The following is a 14,618-nucleotide window of genomic DNA, read 5'->3' as shown; positions in this document are numbered from 1 at the left end:
CATTCCACCCCTGGAAAATGTGAAGCTGGCACTGGAGGAGCTGAGCACCATGATTCGAAGTCACGACACAGTACACCTGACGCCTTCCCAATCATTGCACGGGACTTCTACGAGACCAGCTTGAATGAATATCTGACAGACTACCACCAACAGGTCACATTTGGAACCAGAGGAGACAACACACTCGATCACTGTTACACCACCATCAAGGACGCTTACAGTGCCATCCCCGCCTCTACTTTAGCAAGTCCAATCACCTGGGTGCACCTCTACTCCTGGCATATAGGCAGAGACTGAGGGCCGCAGCACCAGTGGTGAGCACCACGAAAGTGTGGTCAAGTGAGGTGGAGAAGCGTTCACAGGACTGCTGTGAATCAGTGGACTGGACCATATTCAGGGATTCATCTTCAGATCTGAATGAATATGCCACAGCCATCACCGACTTCATCAAGACCTGCGTGGATGAGTGTGTGCTGTCAACAACATACCCAGTTTTCCCAAACTGGAAGTCCTGGATGAACCAGTGGATTCACACTCTGCTGAGGGCTGGATCTGTGACGTTCAAGGCCGGAGATCCAGAACTGTACAAGAAGTCCAGGTGCGACCTATGAAAAGCCATTGTGAGAGCGAAAAGGCAATTCCATGTGAAGTTAGAGAGCCTATTTGGCACACCACAGCCGTGGCTGAGTTTGCATGCAATTACTTCCTATAAGGCAAAACCTAACGGCTTAAATGGCAATGATGCTTCACTCCCTGATGGACTCAACGCCTTTTATGCAGGTTTTGAAAGGGAGAATAATAATACATCTGTGCGAATTCCAACAGCATCAGGCAACGCTGTGATCTCAGTCTATGAGGCCGACGCCAGAATATCCTTCAAGAGGGTGAACCCTCTCAAGGCATCAGGCTCCGACAGTGTACCTGGTAGAGTACTGTAAATCTGTGCCGACCAACTGCCTGAGGTGTTCAAGGACATCTTCAGCCTCTCACAGAGGTTCCCACCTGCTTCAAAAGGGCATCAATCATACCGGCGCTCAAGAAGAGCAGGGTGAGCTGCCTCAACTACTATTGCCTGGTAGCACTCACACCTACTGTGATGAAGTGCTTTGAGAGATTGCTCATGGCTAGAATTAACTCCTTCCTGAGCAAGGACCTGGACACACTGCAATTTGCCTACTGCCACAACAGGTCTACACCAGATGCAATATCCCTGGCTTTCCATTTGGCTTTGGAGCACAGAGAAAACAGCAAAACATATGTCTGGCCGCTGTTTATCGATTACATCTCGGCTTTCAACACCTCATCCCCTCAGTAATAATCAACAAGTTTCAAAACCTGGGCCTGTGTAGCTCACTATGCAACTGGATCCTCGACTTCCTTATCAGGAGACCACAGACAGTACAGATCGTTAGTAATATCTCCTTCTCACTGACAATCAACACAGACGCACCTCAAGGATGCGTGCTTAGGCCCTTGATCTACTCTCTCTGCAAACATGATTGTGTGGCTAGGCACAGCTCAAAGGCCATTTATAAATTCGCCAGTGACACCACTGTTGTTGGAGGAATCTCAGATGGCGATGAGGAGGCGTACAGGAGTGAAATAGATCAGTTGGTTGAGTGGTGTCGCAACAACCTCGCACTCAACGTCAGCAATATTAAGGAATTGATTGTGGACTTCAGGAAGGGGAAGTGGGGAACAATACACACCAGTCTTCTTTGATCGGTCAGTGGTGAAAAGGGTGAGCAGTTTCAAATTCCTGGGTGTCAACATCTCAGATGAGACACAAGAGATTCTTCAGATGCTGGAATGTGGAGCAACACACACACACAAGATGCTGGAGGAACTCAGCAGGTCAGGCAGCATCTATGAAGGGAAATAAACTGTCGATGGTTCGGATCGAGATCCTTCATCAGGACTGCGCTCCTCCCCCTCCCCTGACCTTCTTATTCTGGCTTCGTCCTTCTTACTTTCCGGTCCCGATGAGCGGTTCCCACCCGTAACGTCGACTGTTAATATTCCTCCATAGATGCTGCCTGACCTGCTGAACATCTCAGAGGATCTATCTTGGGCCCAACACATTGATGCAATCATGCAGAAGGCAGGCTAGCAGCTCTACTTCATTAGGAGTTTGAGGAGATTTGGTATGTCACCAAAGACTCTTGCAAATTTCTACAGACGTACAGTGGAGAGCACTCTGACCAGTTACATCACCGCCTGGTATGGAGGCTTCAATGCGCAGGATAGAAAGCAGCTCCAGCTCCATCAAGGGCACAACCCTCCCCGGCATCGAGGACATCTTCAAGAGGCGGTGCCTCAAGAAGGCGGCATCCATCATTAAGTATGCTCACCATCCGGATCATGTCCTCTTCACGTTACTACCCTCGGGGGTGGGGGGGGGGGGGAGGTACAGGAGCCCGAAGACCCACACTCAACTGTTCAAGACAGCTTCTTCCCCTCAGCTATCAGATTTATGTACGGTCCGAGAAACCATGAACACGACCTCTTTATTCCTCTTTTGCACTGTTTATTTATTTTTGTAACTTACAATAACCTTTGTGCCTTGTACTGTACTGTTGCCGCCAAACAACAAATGTCACGTGTCAGTGATAATCTGATTGTGATTCCGACAGAAGAGCCTGTTTCTGTGTTGTGTGACATAATGACATGATGTCTCTATGATTCCACCTTTCGCAGCTTCCCTATGTATCTCTCATGTAATCGTAGAAGACTCAACAGCCGTCATTTCACCCTTCCCCTTCTCGCCATTTGAGGACTCAACCGCTTCTTTTAAATTCACCGCTCACGATGTCGCTTCTTCTACGTTGGAGAATCAAAACCCTGATTGGGTAATCTCTTTTCAGATCACTTCCGGTCAGTGCACAAGAATGACTTTCATTTCTCTGTTACTTTAATTTTCTATCACACTCCCTCTCTGACCTCTGTTTTGTCTTCCTAAACTCTTCCAACGAAGCCAACTTAAGATCTATCAAACCCTTCTCAGAGCAGAGGGTGAGGGAATAATTGTTGCCATGGTAAGTTATCAGGTGAAAAGTGTCAGTACACAGGTATGATAAGACACAGCCAAGGACACAAAAATATTTGAGGAATAGAGGATTCTCCGATACACCTTCCTGTAGAGTTGCAATAATGTGTTATGCATGCAGTCTAGCGCACCATCAACATTACTATCTCCTGGGATACTCAATGAGGAACAGAAGGATACCGAACCAGTAATTGGAGCAGAAGTCCCGATGATCGCTGATGGTTAAAAATGTTCATCTGTATTCGCAAATCCCATGTAGATAAGCAGCCTGCGCTTCCATGCAGCCACACCAGGACAACAGTCAGGCATGGACTGAAAATTCCAAGTAATATTTGCACAAAGAAGTGCCAAACAATGCCAAGCAAAGCAATGACACAACACAACAAGATCTAACCAACAACACTTGATGTTCAATGGAATTATCATCACCCAGTCCCCGCCATCAATGTGCTAGACATTACCGTTGATCATAAACTAAAGTTGCTATAATGGCTATAATAAGCATATAATGGCTACACGTCAGAAGCTGGATATCCTTTTGCGAGTGAATTACCTCTTGACGCCCTAATTGCCTTCCGCCACATACAAAGCCCTATGGAACTTGGATAAGTGACATGTCAACAGCTCACAAGAAGCTGAACACTACCAGGGGAAATCAGGAGGAATTGGCATCCTATCAACCACCCAAACATCTTTATCTCGCTCACTGTAGCACAGCAGATGGAGTGAATGCCATCTTGAAAGTACACCGCAGTTACTCGTCCCTGCTAGTCCAACGGCACCTCCCAAACTCGCAACTTCTATCACCAAGAGAGACAAAGACAACACACACATGGGCATATCACCGCCTGTAGGTTCTCATCTAAGTTCAGCACCCACTTGACATGGAAAAATATTGCTTGTCCTTCGTCGTCAATGGATGTAAATCCTGGAACTTTCTGCCAAGAATTCTGTTGTATCCATGACAGAAATGTCTGCTGTAACTTTACAGAATTCTGCTGTATCATTTACCAGAGGCTACAGCAGCTCAAGGATGCGACCCACCATCACACTTTCAAAGGACAATTAGGGAAGGGTATAAATATCGGTCTTGTCGGTGAAGCTGAGATCCAAGAGATGAATAAAAAATATTCTATAGTCTGGGAAATCTTGGTCTCCACCTTACCACAGATATACCCTTTGTTATCTCTCTGCCTCTCTCTATCATTCACCTGCCACTGTCTTCTAACTGCAAACTCCTCTCCTACCGGGCAAGCCGCTTGTTTTCTTTCACCCTCAGTGCACCAATCACCACCCTCTTTGCATTATACTGGCCCCTATCCACTCCCAGTTCTGATACAGGGTTTCGACCCAAAACGTCGACAATTCCTTTCCTCCCACATATGCTGCTCGACCCAGAGAATTCCTCAAGTAGAGTGTTCCCTGCTTCAGTTACACCACACAGGTTTTATTCTTTCCAAGACCAATATTTCAATAATTCGTGCTTGATAAAAGTAGTTAACCATTAACGCTTTGCATTTCTGCAAAATACTGCAACGTGATATGGATATCTTGCCATCTATTTGTATAATAATACCCTGAAGTTTTCCCGCTGTTATAGCTGTCATTGACCTCTGCTGGTGGATCCTGTTATTTGCAACAATTGTGCGAGGAAGGACGACGATTTCTCCTTGCTGCAACAGATATTCTGCTGGAAGCACTCAGCGGTCGAGCAGCATCTGTGGGAGGGTTGGAATCGTTGATGTTTCGGGTCGAAACCCTGCATCAGGACTGATCGATACCTGCTGGCGAATACTGTACAATTTTGGAATACTGTGGCTGAACAACAGTTCTCTGTTGTGTAAAAACATCCTACATTCCGAAGAAAATTGCAAAAAGAGTTCCAAAGAAAATCTAGTTATTGTCTCAAAAATGGCCACCAAATATCAGACATTCCCAGGGATAAGAATAACACAAGTAAAATTAAACATCGTATATCCGAGATGATCTTTGTATATTTTAGTATAAAAATGATTAAGTCACATTAACATCAACACAGTCATGATTGTTAACTGAAATATTTTCGTAACTGTATTCCAACCGATAGAATGCTGTGGAGTTTGTGATTGAAATCGTTTCTGCACATAGTCCAGGCGCTGGACGGTCGTTCACAAGGATTTCGGAAATACGGGTACATAGTTTATGTATTGGCATTGAAAAGCGAAGCTGTTACAAAATGAAGCCCATATGCACATGTTATTAAGAAATATAGAAGTCATTTTTTTCAATTTCAGGATTGGTTTCTCTTTAAATGGAAAAGTGCAGTAGAATTATAATATTATAAACAAAAAAGTAAACTGAAATAAACCTTGTTTCAAAGTTAGTACTGTAATTACTAAGAATAAAAAAGCACGCACATTTTAGAGAAAATCCAAGCAGTGATTTCAATATTAAAAAGAATATCATTTAAACAAATGGATGCACGCTCCGCACGTTCTGGGTGCACTAAAACATCAATGTGGCCATACAATCAAACATGTGACATTTTTATTAAGTCGATAGACTTAGTTAATCTGTGCCTAAAACATCTTTCTTTGCTTTGTTTGACCGCTGGGTGACCGTGGGCAAGATGGATCTAATCTCCGATAGTCAGAAGGTTCCGTTTGAACACCGGCAGCCTTCATGTTAACAAATAGCAATCTCATTTCTCTGCACCTCAGACAAGGATTGCCGATTGAAACGTTATGTTAAACAAAGCACTTAAATTCCTGCACAGCGGCGATGATTGTGGAAGTTTCATGGATTCGACTCATTGCGATCACGGAGATTGTCTGCAACATTGAGGAACTCATCAGAGTCATAAGGCAGCTGGCAATAACTGTATTGAATGTCCGTGGCTCCATCCTCAGCATCCTCAAAGCAAACTTCGCCTGGGAGTTAAAACAGCAGTTGTCATTGAAACCAAATGTCAACATCAACGAGTCAGGGGAGTATTGTAATTTAATCTACAGAAGTCTCGTGGCGTGAAACATTATGGCCAAATGGCTTCTGCAATTATGAGAGAAAACACCGCCCAGATTATCCCCCAGTCAATGATACCACGTCAGGAAATCGGTAAAATATGGTTCAAGTCTAAGTCAATACGCCGAAAGTTGGTAATTAAGATCACTCCACAATATGAAAGCTATGCCAACGTCATTTTGAGGCTCTGCAACCTTTAATAATTTTTAAAATTTTTGATAACAATGAAAGATAATGGAATCTTAAAATCTACCCGCCCTGAGAGTTGGAGGACTGACTTTGCGGATTTTCTGATCCATGAACAGTGGCACCCAAAATGTAGCTGCAATATTCGACCAGATTAGGAGACCAAGTGCAATCAGAAATGCTTTAACAGAACAAAATGAATCGTTATTAGAGAGATTGATTTAGGCATCAAAAGACCACGCTTATTTCAGGGGAAAACAGCCACAGAAAGAACACTGTCTAATAAAGATCAATAATCAGTTAGATATAATTACCAGAGCGATTATTTCAGAGAAGGTCAATGGAAAGCAGGAAAGGAAATGGAAACGCTTCATTTCCTGCTCTTTTCACCCAAGATTAAATCCATTATTTTCCGTCACACCTACCAAATTAAAACGTGTCGAATCCATTTCAACGTGCATTATGCATTTTCAGCATAATCTTCCTGAACCCACATTCTATGCCTCGATCATTGAGGAAAGAATTTCTATGTCTTCTTACACACCTTCTCTATCAGTTCTTTTACCTGTAACAATTTGTGCCAGCCCGTTGGCCAGGTATTACTTCGCCTTGTTTGCTCTCGGTGAATACCTTCCCTTTAGTACTTTAAGTTTCGGAATCCTTTGCCCGCCTCATGCATAGGGTTCGTGAATATGACTCGCTATTTCAAATATTTACTGTTAAATATTGCAGTTTACTAATTCGAATGGTAAAATAAAGAAATCGAATCTCCAACGGACGAGATAGTTACGTTGACTGCACAGAAACCGACAGTGATACAAGATCGACAAATGTAAACATTGACTTCTGTTCGTGTCCAGTGAATGGGTTGACAATTAAAATATTTTTAGGATTAGGTGGTAGTTTTCCAGCAAAGGTTCGGTATAAAAGTGAAAACATACCTGAACGTTCAATTTGAGAGGAAACCTCGCTGCGTTGAATACTCTCAACCTCTTGATAAATTGCGTCGTATATTCCAACAGGAGAATCCCTGTCGAAGATGACGTGACCTGTTGAAGGGAAGGCGAGGAGATGACAGGATGCATATTTAAAATCAAATAGACAGATGTCGTTTCGAATGGATTCTTCTTCCGTTGGTGAATAGACGTAAATTTGAAATCGTTTGGCATGATGGTTAATTAAATTCAGGGTTAAAAGTACTGAGCAGGCAATGCACAAACGACTCATGTGCTGTTGCTTCTGCAATACTTTCCACAGTGGTTAAGGCGTAGAATTTAAAATCAAGAAGCTTAGAGTGCAACTACATAAACACTAATTAGAACGCTGTTGACAGTTCCGGTGAATTTGCCACAGTGCGGATATCGAACTCAGTAGAAATGTGCAGCACAGCTGAATCACACTTAAGAATAGACATTCATTGTGTTGGGTTTATTTTCTCCAGAGAAAATTATCGGCCCCCTGCTAGCTGAACAACGTTTCTCTTCTTCACGCTGCCTTGGACTCGCATAACTTTAATACACTTCAATCAGAACTCACGCAGTTCCAAAGAAAATACACGCAAGCTAATCAAGGTCTATTCATAACTATCATTCACAACATTCCAGTCACTGTGCTGTAACTAGAGTTTTATGTAGTTTCGGCATAATCATTTCGATCCCAATCTCTATTGCTCGACGACTGAGGAAAGTATCCCATATCTTCTTAAACACTTTGAGTATCAGTTATTTTACCTTTAATAATCTCAACCTACCATTATGCAGGTATTTCTTGACATTGTTTGCTCTCGCGAAATACATTCACTTTATTATCTTGATTTTCTGAATCCCATTCCCTCTGACGCACTGGGGTTGAGAATATGACGCCATATTTTAGATATTTAATTTTAAATATTCCATTTTACTAATTAGCCTGGTAAACAAATCCCAAACGGAGGCACTTCACTTATTTTTAACAAGACCATGGCATTCTATGAAAAGGTGCAAATAGTGTACGACAGCACATTTGATCGACAGCATTGCTTGAGCCTCACCTCTTAATGACTTTCTCCGTGTTAACGCGCCCAATGCGATGAGCTCACACACGAAAAGAGACCCGAGTGTGATGCAGACGGCAGCAGGGATGGAGACTACTTTCCCCTTCTGTCCTTAATCAGAAAGTTACAGAACAATTTGACACAGAGCACAGTCAAATGCAATTCTAACTTATTCAATGCATTTACTAACTTAGTATCCTCTTCTTGCGTTCAACGTGTTACTCTCAACATCTCTAAGTATCTGTCAACGCACCAGAGAACACTTGAAACCAGTCTAGATTAGATAGGTCGCGGAGCAGATGTGTTTCTTATGTAGATGGAGACTACTGGGGACAGTCAGCATGGCTATGTGGGAGCAAATCGTGCCTTAATAACTTGATTGAGGTGTTCGAGGAGGTGACGAAGGTGATCAATGAAGGTAGAGCTGTGCAACTGTTTACATGGATTTTTGTAAGACGTTTGATAAGGTTCCTCATGGTAGGCTCACCCAAAAAGTTGAGATGCGCAAGATCCAGCGTGACTTGGTCGTTTGGATTCGGAATTGGCTTGCCCATAGACAAAGAGGGTGGTGGTTGATGGGACTTATTGTGGCTAGAGGTTAGTGACTAGTGGTGTTCCGCATGGATCCGTACTGGGACCTCTGCTGTCTGTGATATATATAAATTACTTGGATGAATACATGGTTGGAGGGCTAGTAAGTACTCATATTATAGAAAGATTGGTGGTGTTGTAGATATTGGAGAAGAATGCAAAAGGAAACAGCAGGATATAGATCAATTGCACATTTGGGCTGAGAATAGCAGATAGACTTAAATCCGGCCAGGTGTTGCACTTTGGGATATCACATGTTAAGGGACAGCACTCAGTTGATGGAAAGACCCTTAACATTGATGTACGGAAGAATCTTAGGGTCCAAGTCCATATCTCCCTGAAAGTGGTTGCACTAGTTGATGGGGTGGTAAAGAAGGCATGTGCCATGTTTGCCTTATTCTTCGAGGCATTTGAGTTCAAGCTTCGGGAAGTTATGTTGCAGTTTTATAAAACTCTGATTAGGCCGCAACTGGAGTTTTGCATTCAATTCTGCTCGCCCCATGTAGGAAGGATATGGAGGCTCTGGACAGGATGCAGAAGAGGTTTACCAGCATTCTGCCTGGATTAGAGGGCATGTCCTATGGCAGCAGGTTTGTGTTGTTTCGTCTGGAGCGGCAGAGATTGAGTGGAGACCTGACAGAATTTTATAACGTTATGATAGGAATATATAGAGTAGAGAGTCGGTATCTTTTTCCCAGTGTCTATATGTCTAATAATACAAGGCATTCATTGAAGGTGAGAGGGGTTACTTCAAAGGAGGTGTGCAGGGCAAGTTTTTTACACAGCGAGTGGTGGTTCTTCGAATGCGCTGCCAAGGGTGGTAGTGGAGGTAAAGACGACAGAGACGTTTAAGATGATCTTAGATGGGCACATGAATGCACAGAGCATGGAGGGATACGAACATTGTGTAGACAGAAGGGATTGGATTAGATAAATGTTTAATTGCTATTTTAATTAATTGGGCACAACGTCGTTGGCCGAAGGGCCTGTGTCTGGGCTGTACTGTTCTAAATTCCACGATCTATGTTCCATGTACAGGATAGATTAATAGGAGAATGAATGAGGTTTAACAGAATTCTTTGTAAGAGCCGCGGAAAGAGAATGGTTCAGCTAGGTGGAATCTGCTATATCTTCTGACATTTACAAAAAGAAGCATAAAATGCAATTAAAGCCTGAACAATCAATCAGAAAGCAAGTAATAAAGCATGGTTTTAGTGATGACTACCTGCAGCAGATGAAGGAGAACCAGGCGGAGATAAATAAATACCTGCGGAAATTATTGAACATACATTTCAGGATCATCAAATTTGTGGACCTTACATAAAAGTTTAAATGTCAACCGGGTTGATGAAATGGATAAACTCGGACCCTTACTGGAACAAATGACACCGGCATCTTCCTTGTGATCACAGTCGTGCTGACCTAGCGGCGAGGAACCACAGTCGGAGAGAAAGGATTCGCTTCCCGTGCATTTCACCTCATCCAGCCAGATCACACCGTCGCCCTGGGCAAAGGCCGCTCCTCCCGCAGCCGATAAAGCGGAGCCGCAGCCCAGTTGCCTACAGACAACGTTAGCATCGGCCAGGTCCCAGGAGTCATCGCACACGGTGCCCCAGCTGTTGTTGGACAGTATCTCCACCCTCCCCGAACAGCTGCTGTTTCTCCCTACCAAACGCAGCTGCTGTTCTGTTATGGCAAAGAGAATAATTATCAAATATTTGGTAAAATCCACAACAGTTGACAGAATGAAGAGAAGAACGTACCTGGCGATGGTTCAGGTGTCAATCCAGATTCTCGAAGACATTTATTTAAACTTAGAGACGCCGTCGGCGTTCTAGCTTCTGTCGAGAAAGGAAATATTCGGAGTCATTCGACACCAATATCCGAACTGACTGGCGCACATGCAAAGGCTATCGGTCTTACCTGAACAAACAACACCTGCATCCTCCCGGTGTTTACAGTTGTGTTCACCCCACGGGTCCGACTGACACTGCCAAAGAGTTAACTCCTGTGAATTACACTCCACCTCGTCGAGCCAAATGTTTCCCGATCCTTCTCCGAATGTTCCTGCATCATACATAATCTTTTGGACAAGGCCGCACTGTAACTGTTTACAGATGATTTCTGCATCAACTTCATCCAGTGACTCCGAGCACACCGTTCCCCAGCTCCCATTGTAAAACACTTCCACTCTTCCTTCACAGCGATGTTTTCCATTCACCAACTGCAGCTCTTTGTGTTCTGTCAACGAAATTACCAACAACATTTCAGACACCATACAGTCATACAGCACGGAAACAAATCCGTCGGCCCGCATGTCTCTGCCGGCCTTCAAGGACATACCAATACTAATTCCATTTTCCTTCTACACTACGGCATTTTAAGTGCACCTATAAATATATACCCTTTAACTACCATCTTCCCCTTTCTGAGTAGGAGGGTAGATATGGGAGACAGAGGCAGGCGGGTGATAGGTGGAAGCAGGCCTGGTGCAAGGTATCACCCACCTGCCTCTGTCTCCCATCCCCGCCGCTCCAGCTCCCCCACCAGGACCCACCTGTCCGTCATTCCTCACCCTTCCTCGATCCACCAATCACCTACTAGCTCCCGTCTCACCACTCCCCTTCTCCTCTATACCGGCCATCTCCCTTCTCCACTCTCAGTCCTAAAGCAGGGTCTCGACCCAAAACGGCGGCAAGTCCACCCCACCTCCACACACACAGACGCTGCAACGTCAGCTGCTTTGCTCTAGCATGTTGCGTTTTGCTGCAGATTCCAGCATCTGCAGTCTCTTGTGTCTCCGTCAAGTTGAAATGAAGCTGTAACACTATGGACGCTGGCTCTTGGAAGAAATGAAAGCTGAATAATGACCTGATAAATGTGTTGAAACCTACTATCAGTATTAATGTGCTGAATAAATGTACCAATGTTTCACATTATGAGATTTCAAAATCAGTAGTGATTAGTAGAAGATAATCTATTAACAATTCCTGTTTTTGTTGACCCAAAGAGTCGTTAGAAAGTGGAATATACCAGGAGATAGAGTAGAGACCAATTTCAAAGATGAATTTTAGTTCAATAATGAGAAGTGTCTGTGATAGAAATGTTCATACGCACAGGGAAATTCGGTTCGTTCAAGTAGTGAGAAGAGGGGTTGTAAAGTGAATGATTTTATCTGCAGATTCATAGGTTTGCACCTACATTTTAAATACAATGACAAATTTCTCAAATGAAGTCTCACCCTTGCCCTCCAGAAAATAAACAGATTGATGGATCCTTACCAGAACACATAACCATCGCATCTTCTTGATGAGAACAGTCGTGTTCGCCCCATGGTGCTGATGGACATTGCCACAGAAAAGATTCGTCACCCGAACAACTCAGTTCATCCAACCACATTGGGTCTGAGCTTTTTCCACAGTGTCCAAAAAGTTTTGTCTCCAAAGCGTTCCCGCAACCCAACTGTCTACAAACCACCTGCGCGTCCGCCAGGTCCCAGGAGTCGTCGCAAACCGAGCCCCATGCTCCACTGTAGTAGACTTCAACTCGGCCAGCACATGGACTTCCGCCGCCGGTCAGCCGTAATTTTAAGTGTTCTGTGGGCAACAAACACCAGAAGGCCATGTTTCCAATGTTCATTAAACCCCTCGCTCAGCTGAGATAAAAGTTGAAGGAGAACCTGTGATAAACATCTGTCTGGGTTAATATTTCACTTAAAATTGTTTAGGAAGTGCAATATAGAATCTGCTAATTCTGCCCAGTAGGGTTGTTGCAACGGTAATACTCCACTTAAAACACATTATCTACCTCTTCATGAAACCGTTTTATCATAACATGCGAGCATTCAGCAACATTCCATGTTACATCTTCAGCTACCAAACAGACCGGTCCCCCTTCCAGCCTTCGCCCGTTTCCTTCGATGATAGAGCACACTGTTCCGGAAGAAATTTAAATTATCTTTGCTTGTTTTTGCAGTGGTTTTATTTTAGTCATTGTATCTATCACTGGCTGTCTGTTATACATATTCATTTCATTATGCATCTGAGTACTTCGATCGCACAAGATCATCAGCCTTACAAATTTGCTAGATATATCTGCCTACAGCCCCAGTGCAAACGCTCACAAACAGATCCGCGCGCGCCCGCACGCGCACCCAAAGCCACGGCCACTCACACACACACACACACACACACACACACACACACACACAAACACACACACACACACACGATTAAAATTACACCAGATACACAGATTGGCTGTCATTGATGTGTCAAATTTGAAATACAAAATTAAACAGCAAGATATTTCCCTCCAAAGACGTATCACATATTGGAATATTTATCAGTAGGAGTTCAGATCTTCTGTCCAAATATACAGATGGATTTATGCAAATTTCAACAGCACATGTTAGTCACATGGGAACTATATATGTCACCTGCTGTGTTCGGCAAGGATCATCGCTGAGACCACTGTTGTTTGTAATAATATAAATGATTTGGATGAAGATGTAGATGGTCTGATTAGTAATTTGCAAATGACACAAATAGTTGGGGAGATGTGGACAGAGAGGAAGTTTGTCAGAGGATACAGCAGGATATAATTTCTGAGATAGGAGAGCGGAGAGAGCGAGAGGGTGGAAGACAGAAGAGAACAAAGGAAGGAGAATGGAATGGGGGAAAAACTGTCTGCGGGCGGATTCACATCCCGTTATATTACGTGTCAGATATAACCGAGGTACAATTTTGCGAATGTTCGCAGACGAGAAGTTAGTGCCCTTCGATTTCTTTAAAATCAAACCAATTATTCACCCGAACACAGGACTCCAACGCCATCGCTGTCATCGAGAAATGGATTCAATGTCAATGAGTTGCACATCTGGAGCTGCGACTCATTTCCTTGGCAGGCAACTTCATTCACCCACACGGGCCCTTCGCTCTCTCCGTACTTTGAAGAATTGTAGGCAGATATCGCATAGCCGCAGCCCAGCTCCCGACAGGTCACATTGGCGTCATTAATGTCCCAGAGGTTGTCTTGCACTCTTCCCCAGCTGCGGTTGTAGTATATCTCCACTCGCCCATCACAGCGGCTTCCCCCATTTGTTAGTCTCGGAATCCAATTTTTCTCTACAGTTGAAATTCATTGAGAGTAAATGTTAAACGGAAGCAGTAATACTTCATGCTTTGTTAGTTCTCACCCATTTTTCTTAATATGAATGAAGTCATATAGAGATACAGCAGGGCAACAGGCTGTTTAGCCCACTGAAGCCGACATCACCATCAACCACCCAGGTAAACTCATGCCATATTAATATCATTATTTATTCTCCCCACATTTCTGTTCAATCCGCCACAGATTCTGACACTCACCTACGCAATAGCGACAATTCACAATGGTAAATTAACCTCCCAACCTGCAGGGCTTTGGGATGCGGGGAGAAACCGGGGCAGTGGTGGGAGGTAGGGGTTGGAGGGTGGAATCCGTGTAAAGGGAGCACGTGTTAGCTCCACATTTATAAGCACTCGCGGCCAGGATTGAACCCAGGTTACCCGAGCTGTGAGGTATCGGTTTTACCAGCTGGGCCACTGTGCCGGGCTTCGAGAACGCACGGCCGCTACGTTTATTACTTGGCATTACCATTTCGCAGAGGGAGTAATTTATAGAAATGTCATGCAGATTTCACTGTTTCATCTAGGGAAGAAGCAACTCAAACTGGAAGAGCGGTATCTCATATCGGTTATTGATGTGATAGAACTCAAAGCT

At 43.9% G+C, this 14,618-nt stretch overlaps 1 protein-coding gene across 1 annotated transcript; it reads right to left on the bottom strand.

Annotated features, from left to right (window-relative positions):
* Positions 1-5,821: 5,821 nt before the first annotated feature.
* LOC127584159 (antigen WC1.1-like) lies at positions 5,822-14,495 on the bottom strand. The gene is made up of 8 exons (XM_052040740.1): positions 14,405-14,495; positions 13,667-13,981; positions 12,137-12,451; positions 10,779-11,096; positions 10,230-10,541; positions 8,262-8,375; positions 7,174-7,281; positions 5,822-5,955 (listed from the first exon to the last, which is right to left on the bottom strand). The coding sequence occupies exons 1-8, from the start codon at positions 14,493-14,495 to the stop codon at positions 5,822-5,824; spliced, it is 1,707 nt and encodes a 568-aa protein (XP_051896700.1).
* Between the last annotated feature and the right edge of the window lie 123 nt (positions 14,496-14,618).

This window comes from Pristis pectinata, chromosome 29 (assembly GCF_009764475.1).
Source record: "Pristis pectinata isolate sPriPec2 chromosome 29, sPriPec2.1.pri, whole genome shotgun sequence".
Lineage (NCBI taxonomy): Eukaryota > Metazoa > Chordata > Chondrichthyes > Rhinopristiformes > Pristidae > Pristis > Pristis pectinata.
The sequence above is the reverse complement of the archived record's forward strand: the minus strand, read 5'-3'. Positions and strand labels throughout refer to the sequence as shown.